The sequence below is a fragment of the Balaenoptera ricei genome, chromosome 12 (assembly GCF_028023285.1).
Source record: "Balaenoptera ricei isolate mBalRic1 chromosome 12, mBalRic1.hap2, whole genome shotgun sequence".
Classification (NCBI taxonomy): Eukaryota; Metazoa; Chordata; class Mammalia; order Artiodactyla; family Balaenopteridae; genus Balaenoptera; species Balaenoptera ricei.
Genome location: NC_082650.1, coordinates 84,814,305 through 84,833,300, shown reverse-complemented (window position 1 = coordinate 84,833,300; position 18,996 = coordinate 84,814,305). Strand labels below are relative to the sequence as shown.

General features: G+C 49.4%; 1 protein-coding gene across 5 annotated transcripts in view; it reads left to right on the top strand.

Annotated features, from left to right (window-relative positions):
* KCNQ5 (potassium voltage-gated channel subfamily Q member 5) overlaps positions 1-12,331 on the top strand; it is a 572,451-nt gene extending 560,120 nt beyond the window's left edge. For all 5 annotated transcript variants that reach the window (XM_059941800.1, XM_059941798.1, XM_059941799.1 and 2 more), the window contains 3 exons: positions 3,125-3,256; positions 5,612-5,738; positions 8,074-12,331. In XM_059941800.1, the coding sequence (XP_059797783.1) occupies positions 3,125-3,256; positions 5,612-5,738; positions 8,074-8,961 (1,147 nt within the window). In that variant the 3' untranslated portion in view covers positions 8,962-12,331. The remainder of the gene's footprint in view (positions 1-3,124; positions 3,257-5,611; positions 5,739-8,073) is intronic.
* The last annotated feature ends 6,665 nt before the right edge of the window (positions 12,332-18,996 follow it).

The window sequence follows — 18,996 nt, the reverse complement described above, 5'->3', positions numbered from 1 at the left end:
GTTACCCGACCTCCAGAGCCTTCGCTAGACCCAGATATCAAAGGTGGAAAACTCTTAGGGCTTCCACATTGACATAATGGAGGTAAAGGGCTCAGGGCAGGGCCAGCCGTTCAGCAAGGGCACAGCGATGGGAGACCCACCCCACGTGAGGCGGCGGGGCAGGGGGTGGGAGGGCGAGGCCTTCACATCCCACCGTCCAGCTCCGTGTCCAGGAGACGCGCACTGAGCGCTCGGGTCAAGCTGGTTGTGGGCAGAGACGGAAGCCACTCTAGACATCCAGCGGGGCCAGGGAAGTGAGGGGGCTCAGCTTAGCCTCCCAGATTTTCCGCTCTCTGCCTTCTGATTTCAACCAAGAAAACCGAGGGCAGTCCCCGGAAAGGCAAGGGGATTGGGTGGAGGGAGGGAAGCGGAGGTGACTGGATGGTGTAAACATCTCGAATCGCCCGGCCCTGATGACCGGGGTCTTGGCTCAGAAGGGTCGTCATACAGTGGCCAAGACGGGCAGGGAGCACGCCTCCCATCCTCGCCCTCCGGGAGCAAGCCTGGCACGCAGGAGCTGTGGAAGCATCTGCAGCAGTCTCTCAGGACCAGAAAACTAAGGTCATACTCTGTTCAGACTTTAACCACACGTGTTCATCCCTGTTTTCTGGATGGTCCTATGATATATAAAACTCATTCAGCCAACTGAATTACTCTCCCACCAGGCTCTCCCCTCCTCACCCTGGACAGTTTCGTTTTGCTATTAGCACTCCCTCTACATTTGGTACTTACTGGGTTACGGTGTCATTTATTCCTTGACTTTCAGTGTGTTTTTCTTTCTCCTTACTTCCTCATAATGATATCTTATAATTTGTGGTTTCGTTGTTCTGTGAAATCCTAATTATGTTAGTAATTTGAGGGAAAAGAATATTATATTTTCATGGTTTTCAGAAGCATTTCTATTTAAAGAATTCTTTTCTGAATCAGGCAGGGTCCTAATTAGTAACGAATACACAAATTTGTTTCACTTTAGAAAGTTTTTGGTATTCACGAAAGAGAGTCAGAGTCTTACGGCCTCCCTGAAACGCGCCGTGAAGAACTCAGATCTGTTCCGTTCAGAAGGTGTCAGGAGTCTGCCTTGGCATAGAACAGCATAAACAGCTTTGGGCAGCCAGAGGGGAGCTGGCCCTCATCCGGTTCTTCAGCGAGCGCGTGCTGACTCGCTGATCCTTGCCAGCGATCTTATGAGCTGCTGGGATGGAAAACACAGCTTCTGACCTCAGTGAATCTCCTCGAGAGGTCCGTGCTTGAGCTGAACCTGGAACAGTTAGCATTTCGGGTAGCGTGCCAGGACAGACCTCTGAGAAATGAGCACTTTGATGACGAGAGAATCGGGAAGGGCTGGCGTGGGGCTGCAGGCAGAAGAGCGGGTGGAGATGGATGAGCGTCTGGGGAGAAGAGGGGCGCTGTCTCCGCCCGTCACCCCCTTCCCTAGCCAGGTGGAGCCTCCAGACAGAGACAGCCCTGCGGTCAAGGACCTCCTACAGCCTGGTGGAGGCCGTATATAAGCAAGTAATCACAGTGTGGCGTGTTAGTTACTAGAACGAAGGTTAATAGACAAGTGACTAACTGCTTGGAAAGAATCGCAGAAATTTCCATTAAGAAAGCGACATTAGAACCGAGTCTTAAGCGTCCTGTAGGATTTCAGGAAGAGGAAAGTCCTCGAGTTCCAAGGAGGAAGTGGACGAGGATGAGGTGAGGGGGTGGGCAGAGGCCAGACCATCCACGGGCTGGTAGGATGTGCTAGGGAACGCGACGCTCTCCCGGTAGGCCAGGGAAGACCAGTGTGGTCGAGAAAGGGGGTAAGAACATTACGGACAAATGATTCAGGGATGATTAGGAGACAATCAGTTTGAAGTTAACAATACAATTCCAGGATCGAGTTTGGGGCTTTATAACCAGTAAAACAATTTGGGTTTGTTGCAGTCAGCTATCGCTTAGGATAGGTAATTTTCCACTTAAACGCTACATTTGTTCCTAATCTTCCCACTGTCCTCCAAGGAACAATAAATTTTGGTTCATAGAGCCTAGTTGACTGACCTGCAGCCTGGGACCCATGAGCGTGATAATAAGAGTCTATGAGCCAATTAATAGTTGAATAAACACCAACAAGTTTAACATTTACCTGCAGTAAGGCTGCACAGATTCATTAAAATGCTGTGCTTCTTTGCATTCCCCAGGAATTATATCAAGTTACTGCAGTAACTGGTTATCTTAAGCAGCTTAGCTATTCATGACATCATGAAATTTATTGATGAAATATTGTTTTAAAACACAGAGTCCATGTTGGGGGAGACACTGTAATTAAAAAGACCTCTGGTGGGCAAAGGAGGGACTTCCCTGGCGGTCCAGTGGTTAAGACTCCATGCTTCCACTTCAGGGGACATGGGTTCGATCCCTGGTCGGGGAACTAAGATCCCACGTGCCACTCGGTGTGGCCAAATAAATAAGTAAATAAATAAAACCTCTGGCTCTGAAGAGTTTAGACATCCAGCTTAGTTGATCAGTGTGTTACATTTGAAAAAAAACAAAAAACCAAAAAAAAAAAACCCTTGGGTAGCTAATTGAGCAGTATTCTGCAGAAATAATTTATGAAACTTTTCATAAATTTCTATACAAATGTACATTTCCCTAGAGAGAATGAGAGTTTTGTAGCACATCTGCATCTCCAAAATGCATATAGTTACATAAAAGACCATTTTAACAACTTTTATATTTTTATAGGGATGCATTCACTTGGTGTTGATCTTGGACTTCTTGGGGTTACATGGAAAAGGTAGAATTGCATTTTGACTTTGATTTTAATTCAGGGTTTCAATGGGCATTAAAAAGGTGCAAGACTTAAGTATTAATGTTTAGTCTCTTTTTTAGTGTGTTTTTCTACATTCAAGCTGTGCCTCACAGGAGATATTCTTAAATTGTCCACCGTAACCTCGGGCTTTCATGTTTCATTTCTGCAGGAGCTTAAAATAATTTGATGCGTGACTTTTTTCCCCCAGAGTTTCCTCTATATACTAGTGAGCCATTTGGGTGACTTGTTTTAGTGAAGTTATGAAGATTCATATGTAATATGTTGCTCTTACAGAATTATGAAGTTTCACGTTGCAAAACGGAAGTTTAAGGAAACATTACGCCCGTATGACGTAAAAGACGTCATCGAACAGTATTCTGCTGGTCACCTGGACATGCTGTGCAGAATTAAAAGCCTGCAAACACGGTGAGCAACGTGGGGGTTACTTGTTCTACAGGAACAGGCACAGAAACTGTCTGGGAGGAACCTCTCCCTAGTAGAGAAAACTCTTGAATTCCATGTTTCTAACTCTTTTTTTTAGTGAACAGCTGGACTTTTGCGTTGAAACGTAGATTTTATTTAAATGTAAATCAGTCGTTAAAAGCCTCAACGTATCGACAGTGTCTCAGTGTCTCACCTGTGAAAATGGGGTATTGGCAGTGGCCGCCTAGGGTCGTGGTGAGGATTGAATGAGTTAATGCACGGTCACCAAGTGCTCAGGGAATGTTAATGGTTGATGCTGCTGTCGTTTCTGTTATCGCCTGAATCCTAACCATCCTTCAGAAAAAAGCTAGTCTTTCTCCTTCGTTAAACTTGACCCACCATCCAGCCCACAAAGACAGACCTGTCCCTCCTCTGTCCCCCTAAAGAGAGTAGAGAGTCCACTGCAGAGAGTAAAAGCGCTCCTCACCTTGGAATACTGTGCCGGAGAGTCAAACTGAGAAACGCAGGGTTGGCTCTTATACTGCTTCCCTGTGGGAAGTTTGTTCCCCTGGCCCTGGACCAAGTCTGGGCCCTTCCCTTCATGCCTGTCCTGCACAGGGCTAGATACACACCATCTTTCCAGGGAGCATCTTCTCTAGTGGTTGAAAGAAATGAGTTCAGTATGTTATTCCAAACATGTGTTTGATTGTGTCATCTTGAAGCCAAAATATTTAAGTCAGTTTCATTTTTTTTTAACAGTCTTGCTTCACTATCAGGCCCAAACTACCAGCATCCGATTGAACAGTTCTTAGAACACAAGGACTGAGTCTTCAATGTTTGTCTATGCCCAGAGCACACTTAGCCCAGGGTGACGCATATACTAGGCGCTTAGTAAAACACCTGCTGATTTCTATAACATTAGTTACAGCAATCACAGTTGTTTCGTCCATTCCTTCAGCAGGTAAGTATTGAACCTGCAACGTGTGCCAGGTACCCTGGGCACCCGGAGATGAACAAATGACCCAGTCCTTGTAGAGCTGCAGTTGAATAGATTAGCTGTCATGACTGCTTGTACTCTTGTGCACACAAAGTAAACTGGAAAGTTGAGTCAATATTCCTTATAATTCAGTCCTAAAACACACAAAAAGGAAGAAAGTACGTCCAATTTAGGCTGACTAGGTCTCCTTGGAAATTGTTTTAAATCACCTGTGACCCTGTTACAATCTCTGCCCAGGTAGCCAAGGTTTTCCAAGTCCTTTCATAGAACTACCTAAGGCGCCCAACGTTTTTGTTTGCTTGTTTGTTTATTACAAATGTAATTGGTTTTCTTTTATTTTTCTTCATAGTGATGGGGTCACTAGTTAAAATACACTGTAAAATCTGCAATTTAAATTTCATTTCATGCTGCATGGTAGAAATAGTTTACATAAATAGCGTCCATTAATCATTCAAAACAAAAGTTAAATGTAAACTAGGATCCTGTTATTTATTCCTATGATTATTTATGGTTTTCTGGTAAAGTTTTATTTTTCTGAGGGTGAAGGAATTAATGTTTTTGAAAGTAAACTATCTTTAAACTAAATTGATAATTTCCAGAAATCAATTGACCTGGAGAGAATGCCATAACATTACAAACAGCATTTTTTCATTTAACATATGTTTGTTCAATTGGTTTTTTTGTTTGTTTGTTTTTATTGAAGTATAGTTGATTTACAATGTTGTGTTAGTTTCAGGTATACAGCAAAGTGATTCAGTTATACATGCATTTATATCTATTTTTTTTCAGATTCTTTCCCCTTACAGGTTATTACAAAATATTGAGTATAGTGCCCTCCCAATGTTTCTATAAAGTTCAACTGCTGCAGAATTCGCAGAACTAATCTGGAGTTTCTTGCTTATGTGATGTGTGTATACTGTCCAACTAGAAATCCTGAGATGGAGACTATAGCTTTCTTATCTGCTTATCTTCCATATGTCAGATGTATGATAAATGTTCATTGAAAAATCTGTTCTGTTATTAACATGAAATAGTCATAATTATGATTTTGTCATTTTTAAGTGGTTGAATTCAAGAAACACCTGGTCAGGGGTGGAAACAGACAAATTACTTGGTAGTTTAGGACATTTTTGCCTCCAGAAGATCAGCCATAAGTGATTCCATCATGGACTAGAATAATGAGAAAATTAACCTCGTGTAATTTTCATGTGAAGAAAATAAGCACATCAACTGGAAGAAGTTCATTTGTATTTCCTCTTACGTAAATAGAGATAACTGTATTTTTCTTTTCAAAACCCTTCCTTCCAGCCTAGGACAGTGTCCACCTTCAGCACTCATAATCAGATCTCTTTCTCTGCTAGTGTGGATCAAATTCTTGGAAAAGGGCAAATCCCATCAGATAAGAAGAGCAGAGAGAAAATAACCGCAGAACATGAGACCACAGATGACCTCAGCATGCTCGGCCGAGTGGTCAAGGTTGAAAAACAGGTAACAGGTTTAGCTCAACTAAACTGCTTAACTTTTCAGCCAGATTTTTTTCCAGTTTTACTGAGATATAATTGACGCATATCCCTGTGTAAGTTTAAGGCATACAACATAATGGCCTGACCTACAAATACTGTGAATGATGACCACAGTAAGCTTAGTTAGCCCCCATCATCTCATAGAGACACAATAAAAACGAAAGCACAAAAAGAGAAAAACTTGTTTTCCTTGTGATGAGAACCCTTAGGATCTACTCTGTTAACACCTTCCTGGGTACCACACAGCAGTATTAACTACAGTCATCCCCTTGTGCATCACACCCCCGGCACTTGTTTATCTATAACTAGAAATCGGTACATTCCGGCCACCTGCCTCCTCTCCCCTCCCTCCACCCGCTGCCTCTGGTCACCATGAATCTGATCCTTTTTCTATGTGTTTGGGAAGGGGGTTGTTTTTTGTCGTAAATTCCACATAAGTGAGATCATACAGTATTCGTGTTCCTCTGCCTGACCTATTTGACTTAGCGTTATGCCCTCAAGGTCCATCCCTGTTATTGCAAATGGCAGGATTTCCTCGTTTTTTATGGCTGAGTAATAGTCCATTGTGTATATATATATATATATATACACACACCACAACTTATTTATCCATTGGTCTGCAATGGACACTTGTCTCTGAGTCTTGGCTATGAACATGGGGGTGCAGACATCTTTTTGAGTTAATTTTTGTTTCCTTTGGATATAGTCCCAACAGTGGAATTGCTGGATCATGTGGTAGTTCTATTTTTAATTTCCTGGGGAACCTCCATACTGCTCTCCACAGTGGCTGCACCAGTTGACATTCCCACCAACAGTGCAGGAGGGCTCCCTTTTCTCCACATCCACATCAGCATGTGTTATCTCTTATCTTTTTGATGACGGCCATTCTAACAGGAGTGAAGTAGCCAGAATTTTTTTTTAATCAAGATTGATTATAGGCAGTTGGATGCATTTTAGTGAGTAATAGATTTTAAAAGGAATAAAATCAAGAAAGAGCAAATAAATTAAATTTTCTTTATGCATAGACAGTGTTTCTCTAAAACATTTGGATTTCCATATAAGAAATAGAAAATTTCCTCTCATCAGTTAACACTCGAACTGCAAACAACTATAGATTTCCAACAGTAGAATAACGAAGATCTATTTTTTATTTGTGTTTTGGTTATTTTCATTGCCTCTCTCTTAGGTCAATTAAAAAAAAAAAGCATAATAACTATGGTAGTGCACTGAATGTTTGTTGACCCTGAGAGTGTATTGTGTCATACAGACAGTTTTTAGAAATCAAAATGCTCCCCCAATTTAATTATAAATATTCCAAGCATTTTATACCTTTATTTTTAAATTTAGAATCGCCTAGATTGATACCTAGGGTCTTTTTTTTTTTTTTTTTTGTCTGCACCGCACAGCTTGTGGGATCTAGTTCCCTGCCCAGGGATGGAACCTGCACCCCCTGCAGTGGAAGCGCAGAGTCTTAACCACTGGACCATCAGGGCAGTCCCAGTATCTAGGGTCTTGATTTCTTAGAGAGTAAGTTTCCTGCTAGACAGCAGTAAAGTCCAGAATGTCTTCAGGGAAGAGGCTGAGGAAGGGGAACCTGATCAGGGAGGAGGGTCTGGAAGTTGCCTTTGTAGAGTGCTTATATGGTTTTTCAAAACATCAATTTTATTTATTTTTTTTTTATGATTTATTTTATCTTTGGCTGCGTTGGGTCTTCATTGCTGTGCGTGGGCTTTCTCTAGTTGCAGAGAGCGGGGACTACTCTTCGTTGCGGTGCGAGGGCTTATTGCGATGGCTTCTCTTGTTGCGGAGCACGGGCTCTAGGCGCGCAGGCTTCAGTAGTTGTGGCTCACGGGCTTCAGTAGTTGTGGCTCGTGGGCTTCAGTAGTTGTGGTGCGTGGGCCCAGTAGTTGTGGCTCGTGGGCTCTAGGGTGCAGGCTCAGTAGCTGTGGCACACAGGCTTAGCTGCTCTGTGGCATATGGGATCCTCCCGGACCATGGCTCGAACCCGTGTCCCCTGCATTGGCAGGCGGATTCTTAACCACTGCGCCACCAGGGAAGCCCCTGAAAATCAATTTTAAAGGCTGGGGAGGCAGAGGGGCGCCAGTGGAGACCAGGCGGACCGACGCCGGAGCGTCCGCCTCTGAGCCCCCCCGTTGCCGCCCTCATGGCCGGACGGGGCATCCTGAGCTGGTGCCGAGTCAGGACGGCATCCTACTTGCCTCTCCGGACTTCACTGTGCAGGCATAGCCGGACTTCTTCTTACGTTCTGATCAACAGGTGTGCGCTTTCCCCCCTTTCAGGTCCAGTCCATCGAGGCCAAGCTGGACTGCCTGCTGGACATCTACCAACACGCCCTGCGGAAAGGCTCGGCCTCGGCCCTCGCGCTGGCCCCCGTGCAGATCCCGCCTTTCGACTGCGAGCACACCGCCGACTATCAGAGCCCGGCCGGCGGCAGAGACCTGCCGGGCCCGGCCCCGCCCGGCGGCCGCCTGCCCCGCTCGGCCAGCGCGGGCCTGGCTCGGGGCCTGCAGCTCATCCTCGCGCCCGGCGAGCTGGGCGCGCAGACCTTGTACGCGCTGAGCCCCCCGGCGGCCCTGGGGCCCGGGAGCCTGGGCGACGGCCCGGCGGGGCCGGGGGTGGGCGCGGCCCGGCCGGCGGCTCCCGCCACCCTGCAGATCCCGGCCCCGCTGCCCGCCCTGGGGGCCCTGGCCCCCGGCCCCGCGGGCCCACACGACGGCCTCCCCGACGTCTCCGCCCGCCTCGAGGCCGCCAAGGACCGCGTGGCGGCCAAGGAGCGCGCGCTGCGCCAGAGCCTCGACCTGGACGGCGCGGCCCTGCTCTCCGTCCGGCCCGCGGCGGCCCAGGACCGGGGCAAGTCGGCGTCGGTGCAGAACCTGATCCGGTCCGCGGAGGACCTGGACGTGCCGCTGTCGGGGAGCGAGTCCAGCGGCTCCAGGGGCAGCCAGGATTTTTACCCCAAATGGAGGGAATCCAAATTGTTTATAACTGATGAAGAGGCGGGTCCGGAGGAGGCCGGGTCGGACGCCTTGGACGCGGGGCCGCCGGCCCGGGAACCCGCCCTGGCGTCGGACTCTCTCAGGACTGGACGGTCCCGATCATCTCGGAGCGCGGGCCCGGTGGCGGGAGGCGCGGAGGCCCTCGGCCGGGCCCACGCCAGGCTGAAATGAGGCCCTCGTTCGCTTCCCTTGCCCCGCAGCCTCTCAGCCATACATGTCGCTGCATGAACTCTTCGGGAGGCCCTTCTCAAAAGTTGAATGCCCAAGAATCAGGAAGAGCAGGAAAGGCAGTTTCCAAGCCCGTTACCTTTTAATTGCATGACAATGCATGTTCAGGGGATGGCTGAACTTCCCAGGTAGGACAACATTACCCCTCATTCAGGAAGGTACCTCGAGTTAAAACTCCTGAGAAATCAACACTGCTGGTGCTGTGGTGTGTGTGAAAATGTCAAGGTCAGGTCGTTTACAAGGTTGGACTCCGTGTTTTGAAATGATGGGAGTAAGCGCCTTCAAATTTCAGGCATTTCTGCTTTGTGGTAAAACACAGAATACAGTTTCAGAATGAGGCCATGACTTGCGTACATGTAAACATAGTATCAGCTGCTAACAGGGTGTCCAGTAAAGCAGAATTGGGGAATCACAGAAACGGCTGCCTGTTCAAGACGTACTTGCCAACCCGTTCCTAGTCAGGCATTTTATTATTAATGTAATTTGAATGTCAGTTCGTGCGCTTTTGGTGGCTTAAACGCTGTGGCCAGCAACTTTGCACGTCATTTTCATGTTCTTTATGCGAGAATGTTAGTCGGTTAGAAAATGTGCAAACGGTGAAATTCAGGGCCAGTGGGGCAAATAGGCTGACTCGCTGACACATCTGACTTCAGTGGAAACGTATTCCCTGATGGCTCGCTCCATCAGCTGCTGCACAAGCACACCAAGGCCCGAGCAGCGGACAGCCGGCCGGGCAGGGCTGACCTGTATGTGCCCTGCAGCGCTCTCCGCTAAAGGCAAGTGCGAGAGGCTCTTCCCACGGCTGATACACACGCAGGATCCTGGGAGCGGACGTGTGAGTGATCCTGGGAGCGGACGTGTGAGTGATCGAGACGGGGATGGAAAAGGCTTGAAAAGAATCCAGACGCGACACCGGGAAACAAGTGAAGCTCAAGAAAATGACTTCCCCCTCCAGGGCCATGAGAGAGAGGGAAACAAACCAAAAGAAAAGAACTTGATTTTTGTAGAAAACGAATATTGCTAGGGAATTCAACTACCTAAACATCCCTTATTCTTATATATAAGCAGAGAATTTTGAAAGGCATTTATTTTTTAATATGCCCTGAATGTTTTTTGCTATTAGGTAGTACATTTTGCATATGGAAGGCTAAAACTAAACGTCCTTTACTTTTTATACTGTAGTGCACATTTTCTATTCTTCCCAAGAATGTTGCCCCCAGTCTGAAATTACTGGTTCAGTTTCCTGGTACAAACATTTTATGGTTCGAAGTCAGGTAACACGGGCGGGGTCTGCGAATCAAAACACTTAATAATATAGCGTGGCAGCAAAAAGACCAAGGGACACCAAAGGAGAAATGTATGTACCAGAAGGCAAGCAAAGTTGACCGCTTGTTAGAAACCAGCCTCGCTAGCCCAGACCGGCAGAACTTCAGCCAAGGTAACGGCACCCAAAGGGCCAGGAGAAGCGAGAGAACACTGGTTAAACTCTCACCACAGGAGGACTTAAAAAGGAAGAGTTTTTTCCTTGGCAGTAGTGCTGCCTCCGGGAAAACTTTCCCAGCGGCCAGGAGGACGCAGCAGGGCTGTCGCCGGCCACCCAGAGGCCAGAAGATGCCCTGACACCTGCCAAGTCCCTCCCAACTCTCTCCCCAGCCGGGTTTCTCCACCCCAGACTCCCCCCGACTTTTCTTCTCCACAGGCTTATGGGCTCCCTGCCACAAGTTCCCCTCTGGACTTCACCAGCCGACATCCCCAAGTAAACCGCTTCTCCACTCACCCGAAATGCGCTTCTCAGCCTTTTAAGACCCTGTCCTTTTTGATAAACACTGAAATTTGGCAAGATTCCTCTTCTCGCCCCACCGGGATCCTAGCACACTCCCCCGGAGCGTGTCGTTCAGAGTGTGCTTGGGTGCTGGAGATAGGCAGAAGAGAGTCTAAATTTTACACTCCAGTTAAGAAGAGGTTCTCAAGCTTTCGAAGCCATTATTTTCATTTTCAAAACGTAGAGTGTTTGTTAGTAAAGTATTAAATGCAATGTTTCATCTACCCATGTCTCCACTCTTAAGTTGTGATCCATCCTCCCAAGGAGGTTGTACACAAGAACACACACACACACACACCCTTCCACTGACCCGAGGCCAGACCCCCGCCGTGCACGGCAGGCCTCTCCAGGTGTCAGCCGAGGAAGAGGCAGGAGATAGCAGCTTTCAGGTAGCACTGAGTCTTGGACACACTCTGTCCGGGTCAAACCCCACTGGCAGCAGGAACTCTGAATGTACGGGGGACCCCTTCTTTGGCCCCTTTAGGCCTCAGACACAGTACAGTTCATCCGGCGTTGCTGAAGACGGAAGATTCAGAAACAAACCTAAGCCCATCACTGAGGGTTACCCACAGCCCCGTGTGGTAAACCATGTTGGGAAAAGCTTTCATACATCCAAGCCATGACCATTTTGTGTCTGTCTTACTCTATAGCGCAAAAAGTCCTGGATGTCGAAAGCCGGTTGTCTTGTGTGAAAACTGGAGGGTTGTGTCTGCTCTGTTCCTCTCGGTGGAGCTGAGAGGGGCCTCCCACTTACACTTTAGCAAAGTCCCTTCGGTCAACCCCAGACGGCGTCTCGAAGCACAATTTAGCTGAGCGCTGATCAGCCGCCGGCTTTCTCAGTCCGTGTTCGTCTGCCTTCTGCAGTTCGTGGGGCTGATCGAGCTAACGCTTCATGGCAAACATCCCTTCTAGGATGTGAACTGAAAAATTTTGCTCTGTCTGATCTAAATGTTTGCATTTTGTTCAACTAAATTAACATGTGTAGATTGCAAGTTTTGTTTAAAGAAGACACTTGATTGAGTTTTTAAGTCTTTATCTCCTGTTCTAAGGTGCCTTTCTTGCCTCCCCTTGACTCAGTGATTCTGAACGTTCTTAATTTGCCAGTAAAAAACAAGCCTAACAGAGAGGAGGAAATCAGGCACAAAGTGACTAATTCTCATGCCTGTTTGCAAAGCAAACTATAAGGAATGATGCAACTGAGCAACTAAGTGAATAGGTCACTTCATCCAGATTGAGAAAATATCATAAATGTTAACTTATCTCCCCAGAAGCTATTTTTTGCCTTAAAATGACATGGTTATGTTTTTGTAAGAGAAACTTAATTTAATATAATTATGTGCATTTAAGTGAGCAGTTCTGGAATTCGTGTATGACAATGCAGTTGTCTGTTTCCTGAAAACAAATAAATCAGGAATATCATATCCATTTCAAGCTACCATTCAAATGTAATTTCCTTTGCTCTCTTTTACTGGGATTATTTGTTTTAAAGTAAAACATTAAAAAGATGTCTATAAACAGCTAGTGTGACTGCTTTCATCTCGTACTAACTGGTTTGTTCTGAACTAACTGGGTCCCAGTCGATGAAACTGATCGTATACAGATTTGGGGTTGAAATTAAAAATTACCTTTTTCCAGTGTTGCTGAAGGAATCATCATTGGTAATTTGGGAAGAGGAGAGATTTGCAAATGTTGTTGAGGGTATCATAAGAAAAATTAACTTGATATTATACTGAATATTTACTTTTATATGTTTTTTATTTGATATATCAAAACAGATGCCAGCGCATATGAGCCTTGTGTTAGCTGTAATAAAAGGGTTTGCTAAACGAGTGATAAGAAGTGGGGACCAGCAGGTGCCCAAATGCTGGAACCCCTGGCTGCTCATAGTGACCATTTTTAGCACCTACCGAGCGCTGCCCAACCAGGGGGCTTCTGCTCCAAAAGGGATCTTCCCCTTCTGCCCTAGAACCCCCCCTCCTTCTGTTCCACTAGCACTTTTGCACGGTGTGCATCATTAACTCCAGTGGGATTATTTGAAAGGAGGCTCAGAATGTTAGAGCTCTGGAACACAAAGCAACAAAGCCCTAAGAGAGACGCCTTAGACGCAGGAGGAAGGGTGAGGGGCTGTCGTGTGAGGGGGCCTCCCCCCATGGCTCTGAGGAGCCCACCCAGGTCTCCCTGTCTGTTCTGTCACCTTCTGGAGACAGTGAAAATAATCAGCAAACTTGGACCGCGCTTGCTTGACCAACTCAAAAACGTAAACAGCTTCCAAACGCTTTCGCACCTACCTTACAGCCTCTCTCAGTCCCGCATTTAAAAGCAAAATATACGTACAATTATTCTACCCTCATCATGGGTACAAGTAGCTTCCCAGACCTTGAAGTGCCCACTTTCATCACCCTGCTTTCGACTACTTCAAGCATCTGGTACAAGTAAAAGTTGCTTCTTTAATTTTTAAAAAATTTTAATTAGTTACAATAAGACTTCACCCTCTGGCCTACCTAACTCCAAGTTATTGAGGTTTTTACTACATTTCCAAGCAGAACTTTATCAGGTACACTATGTGCAAACTACAGATTATGCACTGCCCCGAAATCACGGCACCACAAGACTGGTGAAGGGCAATTTTTCTGTCCCAGTAAATAAATAGAAAACCCAAACGTACGTTGGTGTGATATATTTCTTTGCCCATTCCCATGGCCCGTTCATTCCTATCATGGTTTTGTTGCCTAGTTCAAGTCCAGTGCGCTCCGGGCTAATCATCAGGGTCCAGGGTTCCCACACACTGTCACCGACTTTCTCAACTTCTCACCTGCTTGCTTTTTTTTTTTTTTTTTTTTTTTTTTAGTGAGGCCCATCTCTTTCCATTACTTGCTTCTACTTCCCCTTTCCTTTGCCTACAGTGGTGTGGCTACCTTCCTGCACTGCCAGACCCTGCTCAGCCCGTGACCCCAGGAACTAGGTACTCGCACCTTCCCCTGGGGCAGCCCCGTGCTGAAGGCAGCAGACCACGCGCAGCCCAGGTCAACAGATGCTTCTGCGTATCTGCAACTCCTCGCCGGGGCCTCCGGGCCACGTACAACACCACCTCCTGCTTCCAGGACTCGGGGGCGGAAATGCCTCTGCCGCTCCCCGGGGGAGCTCCTCCCTTAGGGACGACTAATTCTCCTGCCCTGGATCCCGACCCCCTCCTTCCCCGTATCTGCGGCATCTCCCCCTCAGTAACAGAAGTGAGCCTCTCCCGTGACCAGCACGGCAAGAAGTCACCCTCCTCTTTCTTTCTCTCCACATCTCACCTTCCTTTAGAACCAACGATTTATAGCGTAAGTTGGATGAGGTACTTCTGTTTCCCCAGCATCCGTCCACCAGCCAGCAGGACAGTCACGCCCACGCCTGCCCACCCCCCAGACAACCAGCTCCAGCCCGTCAGCATGACCTCCCGGGAGCACATGCGGTCAGCAGCCCTCTTGGCTTCTCTGGGGCAGCCAACGCTGTGAACAGTCTTCCTTCCTCTTAAAACTGCCCCCCCGTTTGTCCCTGCTTCTCTGGATCAGTCCTCTCTATTCACTGTCCCAGGCTCCTTGCTTTCCTTGCTTTGCGGCCAGTGTTCCAGATCCCACCCTTCTCTCCTCCCCTCACACCCTCCCCTGGTGGCTCCACCCGTGACCTCAGCTACTAACGCTGCGGTCCCACCCAATCAGGGGTCTCCAGCCCCGAGCATCAGCTCTGAATGTCTCCCTTGGGCCCGAAGTCACCTCGGTCAGACGCCCCAGACAAACTTCTTGAGGGGAACATGTCACAATATCCCCCAAGCGTCTCCCGCCAGGCCACGCAGGCAGAAGGTGCTCAAGAACCCTGAATGGGGGCTTCCCTGGTGGCGCAGTGGTTGAGAATCCGCCTGCCAATGCAGGGGACACGGGTTCGAGCCCTGGTCCGGGAAGATCCCACGTGCCGCGGAGCGACTAGGCCCGTGAGCCACAACTACTGAGCCTGCGCATCTGGAGCCTGTGCTCCGCAGCAAGAGAGGCCGCGATGGTGAGAGGCCCGCGCACCGCGATGAAGAGTGGCCCCCGCTCGCCGCAACTGGAGAAAGCCCTCGCGCAGAAACGAAGACCCAACACAGCCATAAATTAATTAATTAATTAATTTTTTAAAAAAAGAACCCTGAATGGGTGAAAGTGTCCTGGTCTCTCTGGCCTTTTACTCAGTTTCAGCAGCTCCAACCCCTAACTTCAGAGGTCTTTCTCTCACGAAGGGTGTGACCCTCAGCCTCATTCACACTGTGTCACAGATTTGATCGGCTACTTCTCCCAAAGGTCTCTGGGCTTTTCCAAAGGGAAAGAAATTACTGAAATTAATGAACGCCAAATAGTGAGTGACCGTGTCCCGCAGGACTGGAGGAGCAGCCCCTCTCTCACCGCCCCCAGGCCTCAGCATCCTTCGCCTCTGTCCCTCCTCCACTGACAGATACATTGCCTCAGACCCCACACATGGTACCCAGGCCTAGATTTTGCCCATTCACCAGGAGGCCTGATTGCTCCCACTTCCCTGTCGCTCCAAGGAGAAAAGGGGGTTTCGTCTCCCTTCCCTGCTCCCTGAGCCCCATGAAACCACATTCCGGCTCCACACCCCTCTTTATACCCTACCAATGCCAAGCCCATAGCCAGAGCTGGCCTACAGTCTGTGGATCCCAGACTTTAAAATAACTCATGAACACACTACTATATATAAAACAGATAACCAACAAGGACCTATGGTAGAGCACAGGGAACTCTACTCAGTGTTTTGTAATGACCTATAGGGGAAAAGAATCTGAAAAAGAATACATATATATGTGTAACTGAATCACTTTGCTGTGCACCTGAAACTAACACAACCTCATAAATCAAGTAACTTCCCAAAAAAAGCTTAAAAAGTAGCAACTCATGCTGAGTGACTGCTCAGTGCTGAGCCAATAAGGGCTTTCCCAGGTGTTACCGAATTTAACCCTCACCACCTGACCACAGGTAACCTATCGGTTAGGATAGATTTGGCTGCGGGTATAAGAAAACCCGGGGACGTTCTATTATCCAGCATAACTGAAGGTCAGGGTGGCTCCAGACAGAGCCGATTGTTCAGTGACACCGTCAACGTTCCGGTCCTGCCTGCCGTCCTCCTGGTCTGGAGGAAAGTACTGGGGGCTCCTCTCATTGTCCACGAGGTGCCACCACACAGCGCCTTGATGACCTCTTGGGGGGGAGGGGCGCCAGCCCAGTGGGATGTAACTCCTTTGCCGGCCCCTGATTAGACTAACGCAGGTCACACGCTCACTCCTGAACCTGGCCGCAGCCGCCATGATTGGCTTAAACCAGTCACAACTCCCTCTCTGGAGTTTCCCCAGTCCATAACCCCGGGTAGAGCTCCAGATGAGGATTCGGCACCCAGGGAAGTTCTGGAATGGAGGCTTAAGAGCCTTACTAGTCAATTTATTCATGACTTGAGAGACCTCAGGACGCTTTGCTCCCGGAAACACCCCACCACGACCAATCCCAGCCCCTACGGCTGGCAATCTGGGGACAGTGCCCGAGCGCCCACCTCCCAGGCCGCTGGCGGGGGACCACCTTCTGCCTCCACCTGGACTCCCGCCTTTCTCCTCTTGTCTGCCTTTTAAGGTCCAAGGGGACCCTGGGCTTCTAGGAGAGGACCTTTCCTAGAAGCCCCTGTTTTCATTCAACCCAGAGCAGCCTGAGGAAGCTCCAGGTCTAAGAGACGCAGTTGTCTTTCCTGTTGGCTTCTCCTGCACTGGCCCAGAAGCCCCTCGTGGGCCAGAGAAGTTCATCCAAAGGACGGAGCAGCACACCAAAGGCTTTGCACACTGGGCCGCTTGTTCTAGCGGATCCTTGCTGGTGGACCACTTTCTTACACCCCAGGGGACTTACGGCCTTTGAGGGATGAGACCGGGCCACAAATGCCACCTTGTGTCAATGCCCTTCAGGTCTTTTTACCGACGCGGATCCAAAACTCCCCTCACGTCTCGACTGCCCTGGGGGAGCAAAATCCTTTTACTGCCAGAGCGAAATCGAAAGGCGTCTAGAGCCAAACATTTTGTAAGCGGAAGCCTGAGAGGGCCGAAGGGAGACGGTGCGCCCTCTCCCGTGGGACGAAAACAGGCCCGGCGGGTCCAGCGCGATGCGCGGCGGGGCGGCCAGGTCGGGCGGGGTCAGGGGCAGGTTCTGCACCAACGGCAGCATCGCGCGTCTGCAGGGCGAGGGCGGGGTGACACTGGGACCCCAGTGAAGTCACCGCAGCCCGGGCCTCGCCTGCCCCAAACGCGTCTCCCGGGGCCTCCCCTCACTCCCCGAGGGCACCCCCTTCTGCAGAGCTGGGGGAGCCCCGGATGCCCAGACAGGCCGCTGATCCTCCAGGAAACCGAGATGCCAGCGACTCTACCATCAAGTCCTCTGAGGTCACCCACCTCGGGCCCGGCTTTGGGGGTCCCAGCTCCCGGGGCTCCAGATCCTGCGGAACAGCCGCTGCCGGGACTCAACCGGCCCCACGGCGAGGACGCGCGTCAGGCCCGTGGCCGTGAAGCGCGTCTCCAGCCGGACGAGGGTCTGGCTGTGCGCCTCGATGATGCGGGCCAGGTCCGGTCCAGGGGGCCTGCGAGGCGGGGCGGGAGGACCAGTGCGGGGAGGTGAGGGGCGGGGAATGGGCTGGGACAGACGGGGGCCGGGGAAGGGAAGAAAGGCAGGGGGAGGGGGCGTGGGCAGGGACCACTCACCACACGTGGGCTCCTCCTGGTCCTCTTCTATGTAAAATTCCAAAGGAAAGGTAAAGTTTTCGGGCACCGTCCGCCACGGCTTGATCTCCACGCCCCACTGCTCCCAGCCGATTCTGAAGAGGGCCAAGTCCAGGAACTCATCCCAACAGGACTTAGAGAAACCTGGAAAGGCCCAGGGTCTGCCTAAATATTGTCTCTAAACAACCCACCCTAGGGAGGGGTGACCTCGCCCTGCAGCTGCTCTCAAGGAAATCCATTCCAACTAATTACCTGCTCTTCACCAATCCCTTCATCCAAATTGGATTATCTGATCCGTGTTTGCCTCCCTGATGCCCAGGAATTCGAAAGTATCTTCATTCTAGGCACTTCCCTGGCGATCCAGTGGTTGAGAATCCGCCTTCCAATGCAAGGGATGCAGGTTCGATCTCTGGTGGGGGAACTAAGATCCCACCTGCTGCAGGGCAACTAAGCCCGTGCGCCTCAACTAGAGGTGCAAACTACAGAGCAATCTGCAACTGACACCGGATGCAGCCAGAAATTAAAGAAAGAAAGAAAGAAAGAAAGAAAGAAGAAGAAGAAAAACAAATTTTAAAAAAAGTATCTTCATTCTAGTCTGAACACATCTTGCAGCAGATCTGCTGGGCGTGAACCAGACCTGGGGTTGTGGGGTGGAATGTTCTGGAGCAGGGGTTTCCAAGTGGCCTCCCTGGTTCAGACAGGCACTGCCGTAACAAAATCCCATGGGCTGCGGGCTTTCTCACAGTCCTGGAGGCGGGAAGTCCAAGATCAAGGCACCAGCAGATCTGGCGTCTGGTGAGCCTCCTTTTGGCTGTGTCCTGACGTGGCTAAAGGGGCGAGCAAGCTCTCCAGGGCCTCGTTTAGAAGGACACTCATCACCTTCATGATGAGGATCCCTCCCAAAGCTTCACCTCTAAGACCATCGCCTCGGGGGTTTGGAACTCAGCGTGCGCCTTGTGGGTGCACAAACCTTCAGACCGTAGGGTGCCGCCTGCCGACCACACAGTGGCCTCTTTTATTCTCCTGCACGGAGAGAGAGGAACACAGAGCCTCTTTATGGGATGGGTGGGAGGGAGCCTATCACGGGATTTGGCTGCGTGAGTCTAAGGAGTGTTTAGAGAAGCAGAGTCCAGTTTTGTAAAAATGGGGCAATTTGTGGGACGTCCTGGTGGTCCAGTGGGTAAGACTCCACGCTCCCAGTGCAGGGGGCTCAGGTTCCATCCCTGGTCGGGGAACTAGATCCCACATGCATGCCGCAACTAAGAGTCCACATGGCATAACTAAGAGCCCACATGCCGCAACTAAGAGCCCGCATGCCGCAACTAAGACCCAGCGCGGCCAAAATAACTAAATAATTTTTTTTTTTAATGGGACAATT